The sequence below is a fragment of the Podarcis raffonei genome, chromosome 2 (genome assembly GCF_027172205.1).
Source record: "Podarcis raffonei isolate rPodRaf1 chromosome 2, rPodRaf1.pri, whole genome shotgun sequence".
NCBI classification, from domain to species: domain Eukaryota; kingdom Metazoa; phylum Chordata; class Lepidosauria; order Squamata; family Lacertidae; genus Podarcis; species Podarcis raffonei.
This window is the reverse complement of record NC_070603.1, coordinates 84,230,354-84,257,342: the sequence shown is the minus strand read 5'-3', so window position 1 is coordinate 84,257,342 and position 26,989 is coordinate 84,230,354. Positions and strand designations below refer to the sequence as shown.

Genomic DNA, 26,989 nt, shown 5'->3' with positions numbered 1-26,989 from the left:
CTGTTTCAGCAGGAACTTGAAGCTTTGGCACGGCCACATCTGATGCGTAGGCAGTGACAGCACAGACAGAGCCTTGGGCGACTGCTCAGCGTAGACATTAAAAAGGTAGCAGCCAAAAAACAACTAGACTAGAATATCACACCTGGCTGGCTGTTAGCCTGCTCTGTTCCCATTAAAGGTAAAGGTAAAGGGACCCCTGACCGTTAGTCCAGTCGCAAACGACTCTGGGGTTGTGCCGCTCATCTTGCTTTATTGGCTGAGGGAGCCGGCGTACAGTTTCCAGGTCATGTGGCCAGCATGACTAAGCCACTTCTGGCGAACCAGAGCAGAGCACGGAAATGCCGTTTACCTTCCCGCCAGAGCGGTACCTATTTATCTACTTGCACTTTGATGTGCTTTTGAACTGCTAGGTTGGCAGCAGCAGGGACTGAGCAACGGGAGCTCACCCCATCGCGGGGATTCAAACCGCCGACCTTCTGATCGGCAAGTCCGAGGCTCTGTGGTTTAACCCACAGTGCCACCCGTGTTCCTCTGTTCCCATTATGGGAATCTAAAATTCAACTAAGAGCATGCAAATGGGGTCATGCATTCTAACCCAACAACCACACTTTAAAGGACTTGAGCTTAGCAGAACTCTACCTGAGCCCCTGGATATAAGAGTCACAGTTCACTAATGTCCATAATATTGGTTTAGATAGTTTGCTGCTAACTCCCAAGCCAGGAAGTTACTTGCAGCGTTCTGCTGGAGGTCCAGAGAGAACGTGCAGGAGCATGAATTGCACATCACTGAATGGCACAACGCCCAAATAAAAAAGAACCTTTATGATGACATTGATTTAAAAATAAAGAACCCGTTCTTTATTCATGCAGGGTGGTTCTCCCAGCTCTTGTATCTTAAAAGAAGAGCAGAAAACTCTGCTTCTGTTGTGGGACAGACATGATGAATTTATCATAAAGGCAAAGGCAGAAGAAGGCTGCTCTCCAAGGGTTTTTCCTAACTCGGGCTTTCAAAACAATGCACTGCTAAAACCTTTCTGTCCCTCTACAGACTGAAATGTCATATGAGGATAGTTAGCTCTAGAGAAGTGCAGCCACTTTGGAAAACAGGAGAAAGCAAATCTCTCTCTCTCTCTCTCTCTCTCTCTCTCTCTCTCTCTCTCACACACACACACACACACACACACACACACACACACACACACTGCAAGTTGCAAGAGGGCTGTAATAAAGCCCAGTCTTGGAACAGCAAGAAAGGTGAAACAGAGGTGAAGGTGATGTCATGCTTAAATAAATTGTATGAGGCAGGCCTTTAAACAGTTACATGCTCCAGCCTGAAAAAATCTAAGCCCCTTCATTGTCACTGGTGAACTGGACAGCTTCTCATTAAGCACTTAGCAGTGCATATATGAATAACAACAGTTAAGGATTAAATCTATTGTAGTCACTTTAATTACAAGAGAGGACTCTTATGGAGCAAAAAGCCGCTAACAGACACAGACAGAATTTCCATCCCTGCTCTAATAGGCTGAACATGTTATGCTATTTGATGCAAAATTTAGCTCAGCATCCCCATAAGGATCACTAATATAAGCGCCACAGCCACGGGGATTTAAACCAGACAATGGTGGGGAGAGAGATGTTGCCAGTTCCTCTGTTTACTGATCTCACTAAAGCAATATGCCCATTTCTCTCTCATACAAGACTCACAGCAAGTTCTGCAACATGGATACACCCAGAGTAAGAATTATTCTCGGTCACTTTCACCCCCGGCGTGCATTAAACCCAAATATCCTGTTTTGCCGCAGTACTGAAGTGCTACCATTTCACAAGAGAGATTGTTCAGTGAAGGTTATGCGTTATTCCTGAGCGTCAATAACTTTTTTGTGAGTATTTGGACCTTGCTTTTTAACTAAACGTAGTCCCGTGGCGCTTGCATTGAACATCCATCTGGATTTGCTTGCAGGGAAGCTAGACGACGTTTCTTATTTAATGAGCATTTGCTACTATTTGCTTGTGGGTTCGACGACGTTGCTTCAAAGGAAATGCTATCCCATGTGCTCCAATGCATTTCCCTGTTGTTATGTACTGAGCTGAATAGGATCCAAAAGGCAGCAGTCTGATTGGTCCTAGAACAATAGGATTCAGAATGCAGCAGTCTGATTGGCCCACAGGAGCCAATCCAGCTCCAGGTGGAAGTGAATCCGCAACCTGATTGGCCTACAGGTGAATCCCGGAATTAGCCAATCATGTGGGGCCCATTGTGTAAATAATGTATATAAAGGAGACATTCTGGGGGAACTTCCATTCCTCCTCACCACTATGAGCTGAATAAAGAGCATGAAATCCACTCTCGACTCTGAGTATATTTCACCTGTCACTTTCCTTATCGAAAAAGTCTGATCTTTGGAGGGAAATCAGTTTGTTGCACGTGAACTCCACATCACCTTTAATTTGCTTGAATATAATTGAATCCCATCCCCAAATAAGAGGCAGTCTGGAAGTGCCTCCACATTTCTTTATCTGAATGGCCCAAGAAGGGAATAGAATTAAACAGGTTTGGATGTAGATGATCCATTTGCCTACAAACAGGGTGCCATTTACTCAGAACTATTTCCAGATGCTGGCATCAATGGGCTTACATCCCTGTAGGGGGTGCAGTGCCAGTCTCTGGAGACGCCTTCCCCCGTTTCTCCCCGTCTTTGCACTTGCTGTCCATTCACACATGCACTCACATTCTCTTTTAAATCCAAGCATAAAAACAAGCATTATAGCATATAAAGACTATCTCTAGCGTGAGGATATTTAGTTTGGAGGGGGTGGATTGCAAACTAAATAAGGTCCCAGTATTATGAAAACATTTAAAAGAGAACTAGAGTTTTCTTTCAGTTTACATTTTAATTAAGTCCTTTTGCCGACATGACACTGACTTCTGAAAGCCATACCAAAATAAAATAAAATTCTAACTCCTCTGGTTTTTGTAGGCATTAAGATGCCAGTCTCTTTGAGTGGTAGTTGACCAAGTCCTACTCAGAGCAGACTGACTGAAATCCATGTACTTAAATTAGTCGTGTCCATTCATTCCAGCAAGTCTAAGTATGTCTTAGTTGGATACCACCCTTTGTTTTTATTTCCATCAGTTGCAGCAATGTTGATCAAGCAGTTACTGGATAAAAGCACACATTTTTCCGATTCCCTCGAATAAAAAGGTGGAAAGTTTCCTTTCCCCACCTGTGCAAGAGATAGACCAGCAATGGCTCAAACACAGGGATGCTATGTATCACATTTCAAAAGGTACTACGGCAGTCGTAAATGCAAGTTTAGAATACACAAATACTTACAAATTAGAAGAAACCATACCTTTAGCACTTACAACTGGGGAAGAAAGGGAGTAGCCATACAACTACATTATGGTCCCATGAACTCAGCAGCCCCACAGAAAAGCAGAAGGAATGCTGAGAACCAAAATGTGCCTACAAAATTATTCTGAAGTTGCAATATGTAATCAGCATACTTTGGAATGGATCCACTGACTTATTAGGGATACTCTGGAGTAAGCGTACAATAGGCTACAGGCAGGGATGGGGAAACTGTGGCCTTCCAGATGATGCAGAACTCCAATTCCCATCATCCCTGGCTGTTGGCCATGCCAATTGGGGCTGATGGGAACTGGAGTCCAACAACTGTTGGGGTGCCACAGTTTCCCAACCACGACGCTACTGCCTAAGTACCCATACCACTCACTGTAAATTATAGCTACTGTAGACTCGACAATGATGTTTGCTGTGTGTTTCTTGGTATGGGAGATTTTCAGAAACCTCATTAATGTGTGTGGGGTTTTTGTTTTTGTTTGGTTTGGTTTTTTTTAAAAAGGAGCATCACAAATAAGAAGATGAAACAAACCTGGTTCAGAAACTTCACTCAGCTAAAGAGCTGAAACTGCAAATGAGTACAAATACCTAGAAGAAGGAAGGCTGATCATATTTTCTAAGCTCTGGTCCAATAAACTTGAAAATGCATCTGATAAAGAATTCACTTTAGAGTACCCTAATTAGATTTTATTTTTACATGTAGACATTCCCCCCCTCCCCTCCCAGCCAAGACATTACCATTCACAGAATTCACAGAATTCATTAAGAAACTCAATTATTTACATCAAAATAACTCAGCAGAACAATTAAGAAAAGAGCTGAGAAAACAGCTCATCCCAACTTTAACCTGAATTGGATCACTTGTGCATCTATCTACATACAGCATTATTGCTTGGAGAAAGTCCCATCTAGATGGAAAAAAATGGCTCCAGAAATGGCTCCGCTTGGTTTATTAACTGCACAGAAAGATCACTTTTCACAGGGAATATGCTAACCGCTTGAATCAGGAACAGTCCTGTTGATTTCAGTAGACCTAAGCTCTGTGTGTGTGTTTGTTTAGTACATAGTCAGTGAATTTCCCCCTTGAGTCTGAATCCCGAAACCAGTTACCCCAAAATTGTTTGAATACTACAACCATAAAAAAACCTTTCCTGATTCAAATCAGATTATACCAATTATTTCAGCATTACTGACTATTAAGGCAGTACATACATAAGAAACGGAGCTCTTGAGGGATACAAAAACTCATCCATAATAAATCAGTGTAAACATTGCAGAGTTGCAGATTCTCCCAAACTTCCGTGCCCTTAAAATTTTATGCATTGCCTTCCTTCTCTGCTGAAATCATAAATTGATGAGCGACATAAACAGCACTTTAGCAACCACCTGGATCCTAAGACTCATTTGTAACAATTGTTTATCATGCAAGGCCATATATACTAAGAGGCAGGAACATCCCTTCGCTCTCAGTCTATGAAGTTTTGCTCCTTACTGATTTTTCCTATATGTTTCAAGATGAATGTCATTGGCATCTACATTCCAATTAGCCAGATATTATGCTAGATCACATAACACAGCTGCTGCATAAACCTAGGAGTGGCCAGTACATTCTGTGATAATAGAATTTTCTGAATTGAGGTCATAGTCTAGTTAATATATAAATAATTATATTACATGTATGCTAAAGGTAAAGGCCAATGGATATGCAGGGTACATACTTTCCGGATAATTCAGGAACTTCGCAAAGAAATTCACTAAAGTCAGAAAGAATCTGAAAGATCTGTCCTTCTTCCAGCTTCTTCTCATGTTACTAGATTTACAATTCAATGAAAAATTACCAAAGACAGTCTAAGAAATGGGTACCTTTCTGGCAAGGTAAGATAGGTCAGAGGCTCTCCCGACTCTGTCTAGCTAGCATGCATGTTATCTAGCCCAACTTGGAATAGAAAGGAGTGGGAAACATTATCAAAAAATAGACGGAAAGTGCCTGAACGAAAAAATTAGAGTCATAAATCTGATGGCTCTTTTACTACACCCAAAATATCTGGATAATGTAAACTTTATTGGACTTTATCGGACTCAGTATCCCATGAGCCACCTCACTGACGGTCCTACAAATTAAATATATCAATTAATCTGGTTTCTTCAGGGATTTTGGCACAGTCACCAAGTTCTGTATGAGACCCCTGAGAATTGATCAAATCAGCAGTATTTCATCATAACTGAAACATCTAGCTTAAGGGTTCAACTTGACAGTGGGCGGTTCAAGCCAGCTTCTTATTGTGATCCATATTCTGCACCGTAGCTAAAAACTCCAGGAGGAGCTTTGCCGTCTTCCTGGGCCGTTCCACGACTACCGAGTGTCCACAGTTTTCCAGAATGTGTACCTGACAGCCAGGAATCGATTTTGCTAGGATGTCCGCTCCTGAAACATCTAGGACCTAGACGAGGAGAAAAAGGATTCAACGAAAGAGGAACTGGTGTCACTCATGTGGACGACATGCTTGTCAAAGACCGTGGAAACATGCCAAAGGGGAAGCAGAGACTTTTGCTCAGTTCCTTGGCCTGGATCAGAAAAACTGTCAGAAGAAGCATTCAATAAAGGCTAGCATTGTGATATAATGTGCCCCTTTAGGATGGCGCGTTTTGTTTTGTTTTAATTAAGACTGACGTTTAAACAAAGTTGGCTCTAATGGAACGCCCAATACAAATAGCAAGGGCATGTGGGGTATTTTTTTGGGGGGGTGTATGTGATCTTTATTTGGATTGCAGAGGAGGTGTCAAAGCTGCACCCCAGGTTCTGATCAGGGCCCCCACACTCTTACCACTCACTCTTGCATTCACACAACTGCTAACTGATCCAGTTGTGCCACGGTTAGTTTGGCCCATATGTAAACAGCAACACTCGACCAAACTGAAGGAGGAAACCAACGATAATGGGGATGCAAAAACAAAGAAGACACACACTTACACTCTCGACAGCTGAGCACTAAACCTGAATTTAATATATAACCCAAACACTGTATTGGTGTATCCCCCAGATTTGCATCAACCCACATTCGTTTTTTCCTGATGACAGTTCATTTCTATGGTGCCAAACCACAGGAAGACTTCATGCCGTAAGAAATCTCACACAGATCTGTCTCCTGCTCCACCCCTATCTCCCAAGACCTCTGCCCTGCCCTCAGTTCCCCACAGATTTCCTCCTTGCCTGCAGATCTGTAGCTAAGGACTGCCCCATTCAACAATCACGCTGTTTCATTCTGTGTGTGTGGCATAAGCACATGAGCATACACAGAAACCACAGTGAGCTACCATTTCCCCACAAACAAACACACAGAGCGTCATGGACAAATGTTAAAACTGCCTATCGGTCTCATGAGAACGGCTGTCAGTGTTGGAACTTCTTGACATTTGAAGCATCTCATCATGGTCAACTCTTGTGGACCAAAAATATCTCAGCTTGCAGGGCTGATTTGTACCCGCTCCAGCATTGCTGCAGTTGCTCAGCAACTAGGGACAGGCATTCTTGGGGAGAAGAGAAAGAGATCAACTACCAGCAGGAAATAGGATACGATTGTTGGAGGCTTTCTGAACACTACATATTCTTAGCCCCCAAACCAATTTCTGTACCTGCTCATCCAAATCAGCCTTGCTTACATTCAGCTTTGCCCTCCGTCCCCATTCCCCCCCCCGCTCCTCCATACACAATCATTTCCTCCTCCTACTCACTGATAATTTCTTCACATTCCCCTCATTTCCTTCCCGTAGTTAACATTTTTCAGCTTTCTTCTTAACTGTGCCAGCAAATCATAGAACAGTTCCCCTTTTTAGTTGTCATGGCAACGTCTCTCTCGCTAACTTACAGATCTTGTGCTAATGGTACCTTTTCTCAAAACACATTTGGAACTCGGGGTGAATTGGTATTCGGCACAACCTTTTTTAAAAAAATAATAATCATACAACCCTCACTCATCCCTCATCCAACCGTTTTGTACAGGTGTGGGAGCACAACATTCCCATTCAATTCAATGGAGCCAGCAAATTTGTATACACAGGAATATGCGCACGGGTCTGCTACCTCTGCCGAAATGAATGGGGAAATCTTTGAGCACATGTAAGAGTTTGGCGTGTCCAATGGAGAAGGAATGGGCAGATCAGTCGATTTGCACCTTGAGTCTGTGTACGCTCCATATTTTTATAGCACACAAACATACAACCCAAAGAATCCTGGGAGCTATAGTCAGTTAATGGTGCTGGAAACTGTAGCTCCGTTAGAGGAACAATTGCAGTTTGAATGCACGCATTCATTAAAAAGTGAGTTCTGTCCCATGATGATTATTTTTAACTTCATAAAACTTGTATTTAAATATGTATTTTACTGTTTAAATACATATTTTACTTCAGCGTATGCATTTCTAAATGTATTTCACCCAAAAATGCATTTTTATTTTTACACATTTCATTAAGTTTTTTTAGAAGGGGGAAATCTGAAGAATAATGGTGTTCTGATCTGCACAAGGCACAAATTATGTCCGTCTCTTTAAAAATGTGGACCAACAAAATTCTCCTCTGCCTCTATGTGCAATTCTCTCATCCAATATCATCCCCTCATCTCCCACTACATTTAATCAAAACAAAAGTCCACTTGAGCAGGCAGGGATCTTTCGTTCTCACACATTACAGAGAAGGAAAATGAGCGGTAGAAGACAGGTGCAAATGCAGCTTTCCTAGTCTGATGAGGTGGGGTTTGGTCTTACACCATATAGCACGTTTGCTAATCTTTAAGTTGCTGTCATTATCTGCCTGCTCTCCCTATTGGTTACACTGCTGTTCTAATTTATCTTTACATGTTGCACTAAGGAGAGAAGAGGAGAAGGAAGCAGAAACAAATTGGCTGAGGCACCTGATCTTGCTTTCCCCAGATGATCTGCGTTGCAGCTTTGATCTTGCTCATGTTTTCATAAAGCGAGTTGACGGACTTCTCATCTGCAATCTCAAAAAACACTTTCCAGAAGAGGAAAAAGGAGGAGGAGAGAGAGAGAGAAAATCAGTCTAGCTCAGCTTCATTGCACACAACTCAAATTTTAACGAGCTGGGTTTTTTAACCTTTTACTCCTATCTCCCCACCCAAAGAAAACCATTGTGCAGTTTGGGTCAATGAAACAGCAGAAAGAAGAAAAAGATTTCCCACAGTATAAATAACAAAAGGAAAACCTTCCTGGCTAGAGAGGGATGTGCGCAAAAGCCTTTGGAGGAAGTTCCCTTTCTTCAAAGTCACTAGATGTGTGGCTGACATCAAAATCTGCATCCCCACGTTCTGTTCTTCACCACCCACCCCAACACTTCCCTATATAGTTTAGGCCATAGGTGGGAATCCGTGCCCTTGCAGAAGTTGCTGGACTACAACTCCCATCATCCCTGACCACTGACCATGCTGGCTGTGATTGATGGGGTTTGGAGTCTAATTTTATCTGGAGGACCACAGGTTCTCCACCCCTAAGCTATGTGCCTGCAATTCCAAACCTCTGCTGTGAGACACAACAGTCAAACAGAACCTCAAGATCCAGGAGGCTGTTGATCTGGTTATACTTGATACCAGGGGAAAGTGTCTGGCGTGGCAGGAATGGGGAACTTGTGGCCTCCCAGGTGTTGTTGCACCACAATCCCCGTCAGCCCCAGAAAAGAATTAATCAGTTTGCAAGCCCCTCAACCTAGAAAATTGCAGGAGTTCTGCATGACAATCTTCCCGCCTTTTCCACAGGTTAACACTCCAGTCGCTCACATGACAAGTCGTGAGGCGGCATGCACAATGCTCCCTGTCCATGCTTTGGGGTTTGTTTGTTTTTGGCCTAACATGAACGTGCCTTGTTATTTCAGCACAGAAAGTCATGCCCAAAAGGTATATCCTAGAAGAATGGCAGAACTTAGAGGGAGAAGGACAGCTTAGAGAAATGACATGTGTCAATGACGTTCACCGCAACATGGTGGTGGTGAAGCAGTGGAACAGGCGTACACACTGTGGAAAGAATGTTAGAAAGTGGGGCCGAAGCGCTAGCCTTACAAACAGTTGAACTAATGCAGTAAACCCCACGTGTGAACGCAGCTGTGGTCCCACTGATTCTGGAGGGCCAGAGGTTCTCTCCATCTCTGTGTATGACCATGAGGTTAGTTTCTGGCCTGTAAACTTCCCAAGGGTATATGGCTGGTTGCTGTTGGCAACAATAAAATAATAAAATAAAATAAATAAAATAAGACCGGGTGCACCTTTGGTCTGAGGCAGAGGAGTTCTCCTTTCGTTCCTATGGTGGCATACACAAAGCCTCAGCAATCCCCACTGTTTCATTTCCTCAAAGACATTTTTAACAGGTGTGCTGCTTCAATACTGGGCCAAGCTGCCGTCCCATGGGCCTTAAAACCAAATCACACCATAGGGAGTGGGGGGAGCAGGCAAGCATTTGACCCACGGTGTAGCCTGCACCTTCAGATAACAGAAGCGACCAGCACCAATTCCAATCCCAAGCTAGAGAAATGACATGATGCACTTACATTTGCGGTAGAAGTCATTGTGCGGGATGCGGACATCGACGAGGCCCTGCAGGATCTACAAACACATAATGGTGTCTTAGAAGAATGGCTTGTGGAGGGCAAGGCTCTCAGGGGCTTCTAGCCACTTTGGCTATACTCTGCCTCCACTGTCAGAGGCATCGTGCTTCTCCACACCAGGTGGGGAGAGTGTTGCTGTGCTCAGGTCCTGCTGGCAGGCTTCCCACATGCATCCGGTTGGGCACTGTGAGACAGCATGATGCTGGACCAGACAGGCCCCTGGCCTGAAAAAGCAGGGCTCTTATTACGTCCCTATGTTTTGTAACAGGGCAAGCACACCATGTCCATCTGCTCCCCTTCTCTTTCCCAGTAGGAGAGGTTTTCTGGACACACCACAGAATCCATGCTGGCAATCAGGACTCTTGAGCATTGCACAACGCAGCCAAGGCGTAAACCCGCTTGGAGACACACTGCAGCAAGTAGAGGCAGGGAACCTGGGCAAAGAAGCTTTGGGGCTGCTAGAAGGATGAGAGCCAACATGGAACGCACTCAAACTAAAGATTACAAATCTGTAGGGCACGGCGGGGGAACCTGAGGACTTCCAGAAGTTGCTGGACTACAACTCCTATTGTCCTTAACCACTAGGCACGCTGGCTAGGGAGTGGGGAAGGTGAAGGGCCTCAGGTTCCTCATCCAAACTGTAAGGGGAAAGGGGGGCAAATCTTCCACATAGAGAAAGTTAAAATCCTGCTTCTGAAAGATTGCCGAGGGGAGGATGAATCACAGCTCTGCACAATTTTTAAAGCAATTGTTTCACACTCTGCTTGCCCTGTGTAAACCCACGCAGATCAGACTTCAAGGAAAATCAGGTTTCCCTGTCAGGGAAAGCATGGCTCTTCAAACAGGCTGCACAAACTACACATACACACCACATCCATTTCACTTGTTCTTCCCAATTTTAAAAATCATATCTTACATCTAACACCTCGGTATCTATCTGCTCTCTGTACAAACACCCACATGGCTACTAAGGAAGATTCAGCACAGAGCTTGAGAAAGGTGGGGAAGAATTAATGCTGTGGAGAAGGAAAGCAATACCAACCAGATGAAAATTTAAAACACAATCTGAAGCAAGTGGTGCTGAGTTCAGCAGCACACTCCCAGAAGGCTGCGAATAGGGTTGCAGTTGTGTTAAGCCTATTATATTGGCCATCGTCCTAAAAGTAGGGCTGTCCCTTGCTATGTTGCGTGAGTGTGTGTTATATAACCTGGACTCTCCTTGGAGGCTGTTGTGATGAGGTCCTACACTTCCAAATTTATCAGTACACCGTGGGTTAGGTTCAAATCCATGGCTTTCTAAATCTGCTAGACCTCATGGATTTTGAGATAAGGAATTATATCTGAAGCTCAGAAACCAGAAAGCTAAACAGGAGGTGTACAAGAGTGTGTTAAATTCCAAGTGTTACAATTTGTACAGTTGATTTGTGACTGAGGTACTGATCCACGGTGGGTTTTGCTTTTTAAGTTGGAAAAAAAATAGGACTTCCTATTATCAAGCCTACCTAGGAACCAGAAAGCAGCTGTACAGGTGCTGAACTAAAATTTTAATGATTAAAGGGGCAGAATTCATTCATAAATAGTAATTGAAGCCCTTCCTCTTTCTTTCTTTTTAAATAATATTTATTACTTTTATAGATTACAAAAAGGGAAAAGAAAAAAGAAAAGAAGACAAAGGAGAAAAAGCAAAAGAGAAAAAAACAATACAGTACAGTATATAGACAATGCAAGACACAACCTAAACCCAAAACTAAACACATTAAACTAAACTAAACAAAACCCACTCCCTAACCTTAACCCTAAATAAAACAAAACAAAAACAATTTAAAAACATACATCATCCCTTTTCCGTACTCTATCTTTCATTCCCTTGTTTCCTCGACCTCCTCTCACCTCCCTTTTTGTATTCCACTTCTATTAATTGTTTCAGCAAATCCTTTCCATCTTTCTCCATTTTCTATCATATTGTAAATAACATATTTTTTAACCTTATTTTCCATTAAAAATAAAATACTTATATATGCTTAACTCCTTATAACATTTCTGCTAAGCCCATAAAAATCATTCCACCATTTTTCTATCTCTCATTAATTTTACCATATGTCTATATATAAACTTTAAATTTTCCAATCTTCTTCCACCATCTCCTCTCCCTGGTTTCGGATTCTGCCAGTCCTTTCCGTCAACTCCATAAAGTCCATCAACCTGGTGATCTTATGTCCGAGGCTCTTAACTCTTTTCCAAGTCCCTTCTGCAGGTCTTCTTCATTTTCTTTAATGCTAAAGAGCAAATCTCGGGGAAACTCCAACCTATCAATACTTTTCTTCCTTCTGAACAGGTCAGCCAAATTTCCATAGTTGAAGTCCATAAAGTATTTCAGGACATATTTCAAGATTCCTCCAAATCCAAAGGCCCCCAGAACTTCAATCTCCTCCAAGCCCAAGTCCATGTCCCAGAAGTCAGTTAATCCCTGCATAGAGGGATCTTTCCAACTTTCCTTCTTCAGTCCAAGCTGGGATCCAATCCTCAAAGTCTGACTTTTCCTAGATTCAATCATAAAAGGCCTCAACTTATAGTCCTCAACTTGCTTCTGTAAAGCCACGGATCCCGCTTGTATTACTTTATGTTCAACAACAGCAGCTTTCTCCTTCTCCTCCTTCTCCTCCACCATTTGTCCTGCCAAAGTGGATTCCTGCACCAAGTCCTGAATTATTTCTGTGTTGGTGTTCGCTTTTTGACTTAAATTAGTCACTTTCTGTTCCAAATTATCAACTTTAAAAGTCATGTCATCCATCTTCTTGTGAAGCTGTCCCAGCGAACAGCTTATCTTACATAAAACAGTCACAATGGCCTCTCCTGTCAACATTTTTAAATGATCCAAGGTCAATCTCTGGTTCTCAGAATCCTTATCTACAGCTGGAAATCCCCCAGTTACACTCCTGTAACAGTTTCAAAAGCTCCCTCTAGAGGGAAACAGTCTCCACTTGTATCAGTTCTTTCAGGCACAACTCAAGCATTAAAGATAGTTTCAATTTTCAGTTACTTTTCCTCCTTTTTAAACGCAGAAGAGGACAATGGAAACAGTATCTTACTCTTATTTAGGTAGCTGTCAGATCCATTCTGTCAATGAACTCTCTCCAAACGTCATCTGGCAGCCCGTTCCCAGGTTCAGAGCAGTGGTAATTTGATTTTTCTCTCTCTCCTGCAGGCTCACTAAGTCCAAAATTTCCCCCCTCTTCTCCTGCTTCCAAGGGGGGTTTTGTATTTTAAACCGATGGAAATTTAATCCTTTGCCAAAAGCTTTCAAAGATTTTAGCTTGTAACGTCTTTGCTTCAGTCTATTTACAACAGCGGAAGGCGGACTTCCTGTTTATGACCTTCCCGCTTCAGTGCCAAATTAAGGTATTTAAAAATCAAATTTTCCGTTCTACTCACGGGTAGTTGTTTAAAATCCAATTGTCCACAGGAAAAAGTCAGCGCTCTCCGGCAACAGCAATGCGGCTTCACTCCGTGAAAGAAGCAGTTGATTCAAAGCACCGCGCCGCTCACCCCACGTCGCTCCAGATCCCCAAAACAGGGTTTCCCCACGAGTAGGGGAGGCGCAAAAGGTGCCAGCCGAATCCCAGGTTCACAAGCTCCTCCCGCTTGTGATTTCAATGGGTCTCCACCTTCGCCGTGGCGGTCCCTGTTTTTCACGGAGCAAGTTCCTCCCGAACGGAGGAGCTCTGCCATTGCCGGAGGAGCCAACCCGGAAGGAAGCCCTTCCTCTTTCAACAAGACCTATCTTTACAGAGGAAATCGTTTCATTTTTACATAGGAAACACTTCTTGTTTTTATTGCTGTTGTATTCGTTGTCAAATTGCTTTAAAGCACTTTATAGGAAGCGATTCACAAATGGAATTCATTCATTAAAATGCATGTTACCTCAGAATTGATACAAGCCAACCAGTTAGGAGGCCGCATCGTGGGTGGCGGGGGGGGTGGATACTGTACTTTGCTTTAATCAAATGTTTACCAAGGCAGCAACCAGCCTCGACTTAAGAAGAACAGCCTTGGGGTGGGGGTGAGAGGGCTAGAGAAGATTCCCAATTAAGGGCGCCTCTGCCGTTCATACTTCTCACCTGCTGGGGCACTTTGAAGCGTACGTATGAGCAAAGCTTTAACATTTCTGCCATTTCCTCCGGGGTGGATGGAATCAGGGGGATCTGGCTGAGGGACTTGGACTCCTTCAGCTCCCACAGTAGCTTAACAAATTTGCTTTCCGTGACAGGCGGCAGCCCTGCAGGAAAAAAGAGAAGAACAGCCATATGCTGAGCTCCAGAAGCAACGCAATAGGTAGGCGGCCTTGACAAGCCTTTAATTCCTCCAACAATCCCTCCAGAGAAAACATGCCAATTATTTCTTAAAGTCACAAGCAAGGAGGAGGGGTGGGGGGTGTCAGGACCTGACTTAATCTTATCTCCCAAGTACAGAACCACCACGTTCGCCACGTAGGGTGAAATGACACTTTAAGTCGCACACATGGCTGTCACCAAGGCAGCTCCTGCACGTTTGGATTCCTCTTGGGATATCAAAGGCAAAGATAGCCAGGGTGGGGCCCTCCAGATGTATCTAGACTACAATTACCATCATCCGTGGCCACTGACTGGGACGGACAGGAGTTCAGTGATCCAAGCTCTGGGGCAGGCATAGGCAAACTCATGACTACAATTCCCATCATACCTGACCACTGGTCCTGTTAGCTAGGGATGATGGGAATTGTAGTTCCAAAACATCTGGAGGACCGGAGTTTGCCTATGCCTGCTCTGGGGGATACTGTGTCGGCCACCTTTCATCTAGGGTGACTCAGACTCATGGTGAGCTGCATTTCCCAACCATTGCTGAGTGCTGCTGCTGGTGGAGGGCCTGCAGGATGCTCAGCACTTTGATGTGTTGACATTATGATTAGGAAGAAGGTAGTTAGACACTGATTTGGTCTTTCCAATAACAGCCACGTGTCTGTTATAACAGAATGGGACTTTTCTGTAGCAGCTCCCCATTTGTGGAATGTTCTCCCCAAGAAGATTTGCCTGGCTCCTTCATCAGCATCAGCATCAGAATTTGTTATTTATACCTCACCCACCTGGTTGGGTTTCCTCAGCCACTCTCGGCAGCTCCCAACACAATATTAAAAACACAATAAAACATCAAACATTTAAAACTTCCCTGAACAGGGCTGCCTTCAGACGTCTTCTAAAAGTCAGATAGTTGTTTATTTCCTTGACATCTGATGGGAAGAGGGCGTTCTACAGGGCAGGCATCACTACCGAGAAGGCCCTCTGTCTGGTTCCCTGTAACCTCATTTTTGCAGTGAGGGAACTGCCAGAAGGCCTCAGCGCTGGACCTCAGTGTCCGGGCTGAACAATGCGGAAGGAGACACTCCTTCAGGTATTTTATTTATACACTTTTAGGCACTAGGCAAAAACGTTCCTCTTTAACCAGGCCTTTGGTTGACTGATATTCAATGCCCTTTTAAAATGGGGGGAGGGTGTATTGGGTATTGATGATGATGATGATGATGATGATGTAGGCCTGCCTTTAACTACAAGGGCACAGGGGTTGCCAAGGTAGCAAGCACACAAATGCTGTTTTTACTTAGTGTCTTAATGTGTAAACATTGAGCCTAATTCTAGCTTTTAATAGGAGGCGTGGAGCAAAGCTGGATGGATCCTGAGCCAAAGTGATGTGTCCTGGAGGGTTTGGCAGCTTGTTAGGGATTAAGCGGGATGTCTATGAGGTAGTACAAATCGAAGCTGGGTTCCCTGAAGCACTTTGTGGTGCCTCAGTGATCCGGACATAAACAAAGGTGCATATTAGCATCCGCTGAAAGGTAAAGTACAGGTTACCCTATGAAAAAATAACATCAGGGTGGAGAGATGTGGGAAGGGGTAGCAAACACCACAATGGAGAGAAGCAGGAAGAAGAGCCTCACTGTGGCTGACAAGCTAGTCTTGTAATCAGAGTGAATGACCTTACCTAAAAAGTCAATCCCTTTTCCTTCCCTCCACCATCAACTTTACAAGGTGCCTAGAACAAACACCCCTGGACTTCTCTTTTGTTTGCAACTTGACAGGTGTTAATCAATTGCACTCCCAAACTGTAAGGGCTACCCTTTCAGGGAAACCCCTGTGGCAATCTTTCTGAAATCTGGCAGGATTCACGCCTTCAGAAGGAGTGTCCTTATCTACAGATTTAATCCAATTCTGATCCAAAATAAAGTTTTAGATGTTTCCTTTTAAAGGGGGGGTAGGGGAGAATGAAGCTGCCCAGAACAACACCCCCTGGATATATTTGCTTATAATTTGACAGGCTTTAGCCACTCAGGAGCAGCTACAAGGTCTGCAAATTTCATTCACTTTTGCCAAAAGCAGAATTGTGAATAGGGAGGGCAGGTGGTGGTGACAAAAAGAAGGGGACTTAGACTGACCACAGCCCAAATCACAGAATCATAGGGCTGAAAGAGACCCTGAGGGTCATCTAATCCAACCCCCTGCAAGGCAGAAATCTCAACTAAAGCATCCGTGTCAGGTGGCCATTCCACCAGGCAGCCAAAGCACCTTTGACACGAGCAGACTGTTTTCCAAAGCACCAGGTCAGGAACCAATCAACTCCTGTGGTTGGTGCACATCCTGAGTATTTAAATTCACCAGACACATGGACCGTGGACACATCTCCTGCCTCAGGAGGTGAAGTTCATTTGTGGCACTCACCCGCAGGGCATACAAGACTTAAGCTGCAGATCTCCGCTGGGTACTGAGCAGCATAAACTCCTGCAACGTTTCCGCCCATGGAAGTTCCAAGTAGATGGAAGGGTTTCCTGTTCAGATTGATACATTCAACAAACTGAAAGGATAAAAAAACCAACACTTGGGTTACTATGGGGCAGGCAGCAACTGCAGTAGAGTTGGGAGAGATTAGAGGAACTGGATTGGAAATTAATACTCACACAAGTAAAAGCGCATGAGATTCAGCACCATAACAGATGTTAAGGGGCAGCCTAGAGGAAGTTAGGCTATGTGCAGTGCCCTACCTGGCTCTTCTTTCGGTAGTATTAAGAAAGTATTAGTGTTGCCTATGGTTGGGGGGATTGGCTTAACTGTGCTGGGAAGAAGAAGAAGAGTTTGGATTTGATATCCCGCTTCATCACTACCTGAAGGAGTCTCAAAGCGGCTAACATTCTCCTTTCCCTTCCTCCCCCACAACAAACACTCTGTGAGGTGAGTGGGGCTGAGAGACTTCAGAGAAGTGTGACTGGCCCAAGGTCACCCAGCAGCTGCATGTGGAGGAGCGGGGAAGTGAACCCGGTTCCCCAGATTACGAGTCTACCGCTCTTAACCACTACACCACACTGGCTCTCAGAGCAGGTACTGCAACTTTAACAGCAGCCAAATTCTATCCTAGGTCTGGGAAAGCTAAAAACAGGCATCGAAACCCTCTTCAGGTATTCAGAGTAAATGTGTGGAAAGGGTAGTGTTTATTTATCTCATTTATATCCCACCTTTCCTCCAAGCTGGTGTACATGCTTCTTCCCCTCCTCACTGAATCCCCACAACAACCCTGTGAGGTAGGTTAGGCTAAGAGACAGTGACTGGGCCAAGGTCACCCAGGGAGCTTCATGGACGAGTGGGGATTCAAACCTTGGTCTCCCAGGTCTTAGTCTGACACTCTAACCACTGCACCAGGCTGGCTTTCTGTGTGCACACAACCCCATCCTCTTTGTCCTCATCCCTACAGGAAAATTTTGCTCATCAGTCACAAAGGTCTGAAGGGGGCTTCTGGGCATGTTCGGTGCGTGTGGAGTTAAAAGAGGGGAGGGGTGTGCAAAGAAGCCCCCGCCCCCAACATCCCCATGAAAGTCAGCTTCACTTCAGACCAGACCTTCCCATGCTGAGAGGGAAAATCTGATGAGGATGTCTACATGTGTCTGAGGGAATGAACATAGAATCCTTGAGATCCAGAACCCTGTTAAGACAAGGCTCTGATCACAGGGAGTATTCTAAGTAAACTCTGATGATTCCTCCAATCTCCCTTCAGGGCATGCGTGGCCAACATGGAAAGGTTTGAATAAGCGCCCGACGTCCACAGTGACATTGTAGGTGGGACTTGTGGGTGCACCCCTCCTCACCCTTCATTTTAGCCCTCAGGTAAATGGGGCTTCTGTCCCCAGGGGTTCAGAACAGTGGCCTTCGACATTGCTAAGTGGACAGACAGGAAAACCAGCACATCCTATGAACAGGCCCAAAGCAACTGAAAACAAACATCTTACCAGTTTGATGGCTGTCCACTGATTCTCAGACCCTGGCTCAGCATTGTCTTTTTAATACATTTGATCTACTTATGTTTATGGAAATGCTGAGAGCATAAACAAGTCTGACAAAGCGGGCCACATATTAGCAGCTCAGCTGCTGACAGAAAGGAGAGGGCCATTTCTACAAGGTAAAGAAGCTACTTCTTTGATAACTTCTCATAACTCAGGATGTACGGGAGATGGGAAAGGAAGTGGAAGATATTAGGCGTGCTCTGCAATTCAGTTCCTTTGGAATACAGTGGTACTTCGGGTTACAAACACCTCGGGTTACAGACTCCGCTAACCCAGAAGTAGTACCTCAGGTTAAAAACTTTGCCTCAGGATGAGAACAGAAATTGCGAGCTGGCAGTGTGGCGGCAGCGGGAGACCCCATTAGCTAAAGTGGTATCTCAGGTTAAGAACGGTTTCAGGTTAAGAACAGACCTGGTCTCATGAGACAGAGCATTCCACCAGGCCAGAGCCAGTGTTGAGAAGGCCCTGGCTCTGGCTGAGGCTAATCTAACTTCCTTAGGGCCCGGGACCTCTAGGGTGTTGCTATTTATGGACCTTAAGGTCCTCCGTGGGGCATACCAGGAGAGGTGGTCCCGTAGGTACAAGGGTCCTAGGCCATGAAGGGCTTTAAAGGTCAAAACCAGCACCTTAAATCTGACCCTGTACTCCACCGGGAGCCAGTGCAGCTGGAAAAGAACTGGGTGAATATGCTCCCATGGCAGAGACCCCGTGAGGAGCCTCGCTGCAGCATTCTGCACCCGCTGAAGTTTCTGGGACAGCTTCAAAGGCAGCCCCGTGTAGAGCGAATTACAGCAGTCAAGCCTGGAGGCAATCGTCGCATGTGCTGATTGTATATGTATAAATGCAAGTTTAGAAATAGTTGAAATAATTTAAGTTTTAAAAACTATCCATCTTGCCATAGGATGGAAGGCCATGATGCCTGGGGGTTCAGACATGGCTGAGTTTGCTGTGCAGGTGCTCACTGGGTAATGCCAAGGCCCTTCCTGCTCTCATGATTTTTTTCTCTTTAAGCCAGTCTTTTAGCAGACAGCCCTTCAAATGGGAGCTCTTCCCTTTGTAAAGGAGGAAACAGACAGTCACCTCACAACCTGGAAACCAATTCTTTTGATCACTGATGGACTTAGATCTTCACAGAACAGGATGTGAAGAATTAAAGAGATTAAGGATTTGAGAGTCAGAACGCAGACAAGAGAATCTTTTGAGACTGTAAATAGCTGGCATGTCTGCTGGCCAGGAGGGAAGGAAGGAAGGAAGGAAGGAAGGAAGGAAGGAAGGAAGGAAGGAGAGAGCTTTCAGAAGGCAGAGTCGCTGTACTGAAATATTGGGATATATCTACAGGGTTTTGCTGTAACCCATCTCCCATCACTCTTTACAACGTTGCTTAATCTTCCCCAGACTCTCCAAATCAAAACACTAATCACCTCCGAACAGTGAGTTCTGAATCAGTCCATGGACTCAAGATGGTGGGACAGAGAGAACATCCCAACCGTTTCCAGGGTCATTTCTGGAGCATTTATTACCTGGTGTATTCGTTTCACTTGCCCATAGATTGAGTAGTCATCTAGGGATGAGCGAGTGGTACCCTCATGGCCAGGCATGTCAACACAAATCAAGTGCAGGTTCTTTGGAAGGAACTGCAGGAAACAAGTGTCATGTGGTTAGGATGGAGGAGAGATCACACCAGAAGCAAATCGGAACAAATTTCCAACCACTGCCATCATGGTGGAAGTGGAGCTGAGCAAGCACTGCATTGGCAGCGGATGAATTGTATTAACACTGGCCCCATGCAAGCTGTTCCTTAAAAGCTAAAATATATGAAGAGAATTCTTATAAAAGAGAGAGGGAGAGAAGCATGCGCACATGCCGTTACCACAAAGTCTTTTGTGTGAATCCTAATGTCCTCAGCATATGATTATTATTATTTTTTAAGACACTTTAGGCTAATCCCAAAGAAAGCAAGTAGGCAAATTCCCCTCCCAATCTCATCACAATAATTCATTTGCAGTTAGCAAGCAGCAGCCTCACAGGGATCAAAAATAGGAGTATTCTGAGCACAGGTGGCTCCGCAGTAGATGCAGAAGTGTGACAGCCCAAACTTTCCACAAAACTAACAGGGACGACTGTGGGATGCTCATTTTGAGCAGCTGGCTTTCCATACTGAACAGGTGGGTGGCCAGGAAAATGGTACCTATCTTTTCCCATGGTGAAAGCCAGGCATGATCCCAACCAAGTGGACCATTTGAACTTATCCTCAAGGCTGATTCACCTGTTACTTTTTCAGCATGGCTGATAGCACAAACCCACTGCTGGCACACTAATATATGGATTTTATATCACATGGGTGCTTCCCCTGTAGCAGCGCTGATGGAAGGAAGACATGGCCTGCAGTGGGAAGCCTGTGGCCTTCCGGGGGTTACTGCATTACAACTCCCAGCATCCCTGAACTTTGGGCGGATGGGAGCCTATCTACATACGGAGGGCGCAGATTCTCCACCTTTGGGATGTAATACATACACCGGATGCTGCACAAATCAGCCATAGAAAAGTGACAAGGGCACACTGGAATGGGCTGCAACTTAGCCCAAGAGCAGAACGTTGTCCCTCCCAGGTGAAACTGTTATTTCCTCATAGAGAAGGAGAAGTGTACCTTGACTACAGAAAGCCACATATCCTTGTGGGCCGAGAATCCATGCAGCATGAGCACAGAGGGCCGGTGGCCTGGCCTCCCTCGGTAGGAGTAGCAGAACTGGTAGTCGTCGTAGTTCACGTATCGAACTTGCATGCCCAGGGCGCGGCGCCAGTACCTGACAGCAGCAGGGGCAGGACAAAGGAGAAGGGTTGCAACGCAGCAGCCTCAGCACAAGAGCAAAGCATTTCTGCAACGAATGCAAATCAGCACTGCCTGCTCCCCCGCAGCACGACTGCCACACTTGAACTTGTTTTTTAGGAACACCCGGTGTCGGACAGGCAGTCTCCTCCAGCCCTACCTGGTAATTGAACCTGGAACTTTCCACAGGTGAAGCAGACTCTCCAGCCTGAGCTACAGCCCCTGGCATCCCATGCCTTCCTTCCCACAAGGTTGTGAAATCACAAAAATCACAACGTGACCCTCTCCCACTTCCCCTTGCGCCAATCTTTTTCACAGTTCTCCCTTTACTGAAACAACCAGAGCCGCCTCTCTAATCCCTTTGTAACAATTTCCCCTGCTTAGGCATTTAAAATAGCTTTACTGATTGATGAACCTTCCTGGCAAGCAATTTATCCCCACTCAGAAACGAACCAATGACATCTGCGCCCATGGGGAGCTAATCCTCCGAGTCAGCCAGAGTAACCGGGGTAATAAAGGCCTGCCTAGCAACAGGCGAAAAAGGCATGCTTTGGTAATAAGATAATGCAGAATTCTCCCAGCAGCATTTACATTAATGGAACAGCCACAGCAATAACCATCTGTACAGGAAGGGATCTAAAAATCCCAGTTAAGAAAGATTATGCATCTATACATACATATGTAGACTTAGTAGCCCCTCTATAAGCATAATAAGGAAGCTGTAAGGCAGGAAGGAACTTTTGGTCCTCCAGATGTTGTTGGACTCCAGTTCCCATCATCCCTGACCATGCTGACTGGGTTGATGGGAGTTGGAGTCCAACAACATCTGGAGGGCCAAAGATCCCCTACTCTAGTGTTAATGAGTTTGTGTGCGACTCCACTAACCTACAACATACATATACTACAACTGTTATGGTTGGCTCAGCAGTTGAACACCTTCTTTACATGCAGAAGGTCCCTAGCTCCATCCCTGGAACCTCCAGTTTAAAAAGGAGGAACGGCAGCAGGTGCTCAGAAAGACCTCTACCCAAGGCCCTGGAGAGCTGCTTCCAGGTAGAGTAGAAAATACATGTATTTTAAGAAGTATGTTGGCCTTGTTTTTTATGTTACGGCATTTTAGTGTACATTGCCATATTTACTAGGAGCTTATAAGCACTCTTATAAATAAAGTAAATCAATATACTGGGTTAGATGGACAAATTGTTTGACTTAGAGAAAGGCACCTTCCTGTGTTGCTATGAGGAGGCTGTATGCGCAGATGAAGCCTTCAGGAGGTGGTCGGGGGGAAAGACTATGAATTTTCTGTCTATATGCTTGATCACCCAACACCACAGGTATGGTGGGAGCGCATAAGTGTTTCATACTTCCATGCCATGCCTAGAGATGAGCCAGTTCAGCTGAATATGTGAAGCAGGCTTAGGAACAAGCACTATCTGATCAGCGCTGGTGATGAGAAAAGGCTTCGTTATCCTCTTGGCCAGCTTAAGGCAGTCCGAGTTTAGTGGACAAGTTGAAGGAGCTCCATGCTCCCAAATGGTTCTAAGTCAGTCTTTGTTAACCTGACACCCTCCAGATGTTTTGGACTTCAACTCCCATCAGCTCCTGCACGGCTAGAGAGCATCAGGTTGGCCAAAGCTGTTCCACATGCATACCAGGCTTTGTCCAATTACCTCTTCCAACTGTGAACTAACAGTGCTACATTGGACGCCACTGCCAAAGGGGACCTTTGACTTTTGGGGGAGTTGCTGTATGAAGCAGGAGTCTAAACAACAGAAGGATCAAGGAAAGGAAGCCTTTGCAACTACTGCTCATTCAGAAGTTAAGAACTATTGATCATTTGGTTTCTGGCAACACCCACGATTCAATGGTTGTTGTTCTCCGTAGCCCCTCCAGGGGCTGTGAAGGAGTTCAGGCAGGGGAAAGGAAGGGAATGAGGCATAAACCCTCCTGATGTTTCCCAGTGAGGTCTAGGAAGTTCACTGCATCCTGCAGTGTTGCACAATCCCATGCCTGCCAATTTGGAAGGCAGAACGGAAGTGATCTTGGAGTGTGCACCCACCATGGATGAGCCTCCGTTATGGCATGATTTGTGGAAGGTTCCTCCTCAATCTGGATAATTGGCGTTAATCAAGAGGTGCTCCTGAAGCATCATATGTAAATAGGCTGCAATCAATCAGCTGCTGAAAGAACTCGGACTGGTTTTTAAATAAATAAAATTTAAGCACCATTGATCATTCACTCTAATTGTGGCAAACGTTTTGGGAAGTACATAGGCTTTCTAGGAAGGCAACACCAATCAGAGCCAGGATTCTAAATAACTTACCAGTAGTATATTCTGATCAATGCTGAAGGCCACAGAAGGAAGGATGCCACAAATGCCAAAATTGGGATAGCCAGAGTGCCTCCCGCTATTACAAACATGTTCAGCACATCAAGGTCCATTTTGTTCTCTTGGTGGCTCTACCTCAACTGCAAAAATAGATTTAAAAAATGGTCAGTTATAAGCACTGGAAATCATGAACAAGAGGCAGAAGGCAAGTATATCCCAGGATGCAACGGATACTTTTCCAGACCACAAACAATGCTTTGAAACCCTGCCCTACCCTTGCAAATCCCCCCCTGGACTGTTTCCAGACCATTTCTCACCATTTGTGCTCTAAGACCAAATGCAATTGCATCAAAGAAAGGCGATGGGAGAGAGTCCGTGGCTGTAGAGAAAAAAAGGATGGGGGGTATTCTTCCTTTCATTCCCTCTCCCTGTGGCCTCTGATGGTACTGGAGGCAAGAGGGAAATACTTCTCTGGCTCAGATTTTGGTCCGAGCCAGAGAAGAACTCCAGAGTCTGGTACTTCAGGTGAGCCCAGTGAGCCCGACTCAAATCTCCACATCTAAAAAATGCAAATCTTGATGACATCACTAATTTCATTCCACCAGGCTGCAGCTGAGGGAAAGGTGAGGCAGCAAAGCCCAACCAGCACAGTTGGAATCGACTGCTATTTAGCACCTCCTGACTTCAAACTGTCTCCTGAAGTGAATACTCCCCCAGGTCGTTAAACACCTGCACCATGGAACAGTACAAAAGAAGGCTCGGATTTGAAGGGTTTGTAAGCAGGGATTGCAGGCTTACCAGTCAGTGGGTGATGTAGGAGGAGCACCACCACCTGTAGCCCTCTAAGTCCCACAGCACCTTAATTATTCTCTCTCTTTCCTAGCGCAGAGTGCTTGGAAAGAAAGGGAAAGCGTTAAAGGGCCTGAGGAACCCAGAGTCCTGAAGGTGGCAATGCTTCTCCTCCATTGCTGCCAGCCCACAGCAGTGAAAGCAGAGGTATCTCCAAGGCTCCACTACTCTGGATGGGTGGTGACAGCAGCAAGAGGACAGCAATGAAAGAGAAGGACCAACACCTGCACTAGTCTAGGCTCCCTGGTTTGAGTTCTGCCCTCAGCACTCATTCAGGAAAGCCTAAGCAAAGGGACTTCCCTTCCCAATGCTTCTGGGCCTCTCCTAGAGCCAGACTGGATCCAAGAGGGACTGGAGAGAAGGAAGATGATGTGGAAGCAGAGGCTGAAGCTATCTCACCCAGAGAGTCTATTTACCATGTAAAGTAAGTAAGACCCCTCACCCCCAAAATATTTATATATATATATATATATAGAGAGAGAGAGAGAGAGAGAGAGAGAAGAGGCCAATGTCAGCCATATTTAGCTCTAGCATTTGCCTGACCATGCCAATGCTGACACCACACATGGAATTGGCACATGGATTTTCTTCTGCTTCTGCTTCTGCTTCTTCCCCTTTCCTTTTGTATCCCATCCCCTACACAGTAAGCCATTTCTGTATTATAATATATAAACTGCCCATGACAATCTGACAGAACACCATTCTATAAAAATAGTAAATACACGAAATATTTGTGAAGCAGCAGAGCTTTGAAACAGTAGACTCACATTGCCCTGTTCCAAAGGTGTTAATTTAAGTTTCTATGACATCAGTCAACAAAACTTCTCTCAAGCTTTACCACGGCATAACCATTTTTAACATCTCTCTGCAAACGGCTTGTGTTCCATCATGTTTGAACGCAGCCACCATTGTCCCAGTCCCAAAGAAAACAGCAACTAACTGCCTAAAGGACTACAGACCTATTGCATTAACATCTGTAGTGATGAAATGCTTCGAGAGATTGGTCCTTCAACACCTTAGGACATGTTTTCCTTCAGATTTTGATAAACTTCAGTTCGCTTATAAGAGAAATAGGTCAACAGATGATGCCATAGCTACAGCTTTTCACCTTCCAACGAGTCATCTGGAGAGACCGGGGAATTATGTTAGAATGTTGTTTATTGATTATAGCTCGGCTTTTAATACCATCCTGCCGGACATTCTTACCAAAAAGCTGATGGAACTAGACCTTTCTTCTACCATCTGTGACTGGATTAAAGACTTTCTGAAGGATCGGACACAAACAGTGAGGATTGGGCCTGTTACATCTACCTCCCTAAAGCTCAGCACTGGCACCCCACAGGGATGTGTGCTGAGTCCCTACCTATACTCGTTGTATACATGTGACTGTATTTCATCTGATCCATCCACTGTAATTATTAAGTTTGTAGATGATACGACCATAATGGGTCTAATTACAGGTGGAGATGAATCAGCATACAGGGGGGAGGTTCAAAAAGTATCTACATGGTGCCTAGAGAATAACTTGCAACTAAATATTAGCAAGACAACAGAGATGGTGTTGGACTTTTGGAGGAAGAGAGGGGAACTAGCCCCATTGTATATCAGGCAGGGGTTGTGTGGAGACAGTCTCTTCCGTTAAATTCCTAGGAGTTTACCTTAGTGAAGACCTCACTTTTAAAAACAACAATATAACTCAGGCGGTTAGGAACGCCCAACAGAGACTCCATTTTCTCAGGGTCTTGCGAAAGAACAATGTTAAGCAACAACTGATGACCACCTTCTACTGATCCACAATAGGAAGTGTCCTCTCATATTGTATCACAGTGTGGTACGTTGGCTTGACAGCCACGGACAGAAAGTCTTTACAGAGGGTGGTGAACACAGCTCATGATATCATGGGCTGTCCTCTGAGCCCACTAGATGACATCGCAAGGGATCGTTGCCTTAGGAGAGCGAGAAAAATTCTCAGGGACGATTCACACCCCGGCCAGCACCTCTTTAATCTTCTACCCTCGGGCAGGAGGTATAGAAGTATAATCAGTCATACCAACAGGCTAAAAAACAATTTCTATGCTGAATGGAAAATAATATAGTGCAACAAACTTTTGGGATTGGTGTGTTGTGCGACAAGCACACAGAGTGCAATGAGATTGAGTGTTTGGGGGGGGAGGCTTGGTTAATTTCATTGTACACAGGTTTGTACATTGACAATAAAGGTATTCTATTCTATGCTATTCTATTCACATACATTTTCCCCCAGTTCACAAAGAATTTCTCTTCTGGTTTCCTAGAGCAGCCTTTCCCACCCAGATGTGCTTCAGATTTTGCTGAACAGATTTTGTATGACCATTGGCCATGTTCTCTGGCACTGATGGGAGATGGAGTCCAACCCCACTGGGTTCTCTACCCACAATTTAAATACTACATCACAAGCGGAAATTCAACAAGTGTAGCTTTCTCCACCACAGAGATTGCATAAAGCTGCATTCCTTGAATATCTTCCCCAGAGCATAAATAAAGCCCCAAACCTACAAGCACATTTTATATAAAAACGCAATTCACAATGTGAATATTCACAATGTAAATATTCTCAATCACAATTTCAATGAAACATCTGGAAATTAATCAGAACTGATTAAGGAAACACAGAA

At 44.8% G+C, this 26,989-nt stretch overlaps 1 protein-coding gene across 4 annotated transcripts in view; it reads right to left on the bottom strand.

Annotated features, from left to right (window-relative positions):
- Positions 1–4,040: 4,040 nt before the first annotated feature.
- The window catches only part of LOC128408339 (monoacylglycerol lipase ABHD6-like), a 32,270-nt gene continuing 9,321 nt past the window's right edge, over positions 4,041–26,989 (bottom strand). For all 4 annotated transcript variants that reach the window (XM_053377925.1, XM_053377927.1, XM_053377928.1 and 1 more), the window contains exons 2-9: positions 23,481–23,626; positions 20,978–21,134; positions 19,851–19,964; positions 16,721–16,853; positions 14,093–14,250; positions 9,918–9,972; positions 8,275–8,375; positions 4,041–5,809 (exon numbers count right to left, since the gene is read on the bottom strand). In XM_053377925.1, the coding sequence (XP_053233900.1) occupies positions 5,633–5,809; positions 8,275–8,375; positions 9,918–9,972; positions 14,093–14,250; positions 16,721–16,853; positions 19,851–19,964; positions 20,978–21,134; positions 23,481–23,599 (1,014 nt within the window). In that variant the 5' untranslated portion in view covers positions 23,600–23,626 and the 3' untranslated portion in view covers positions 4,041–5,632. The remainder of the gene's footprint in view (positions 5,810–8,274; positions 8,376–9,917; positions 9,973–14,092; positions 14,251–16,720; positions 16,854–19,850; positions 19,965–20,977; positions 21,135–23,480; positions 23,627–26,989) is intronic.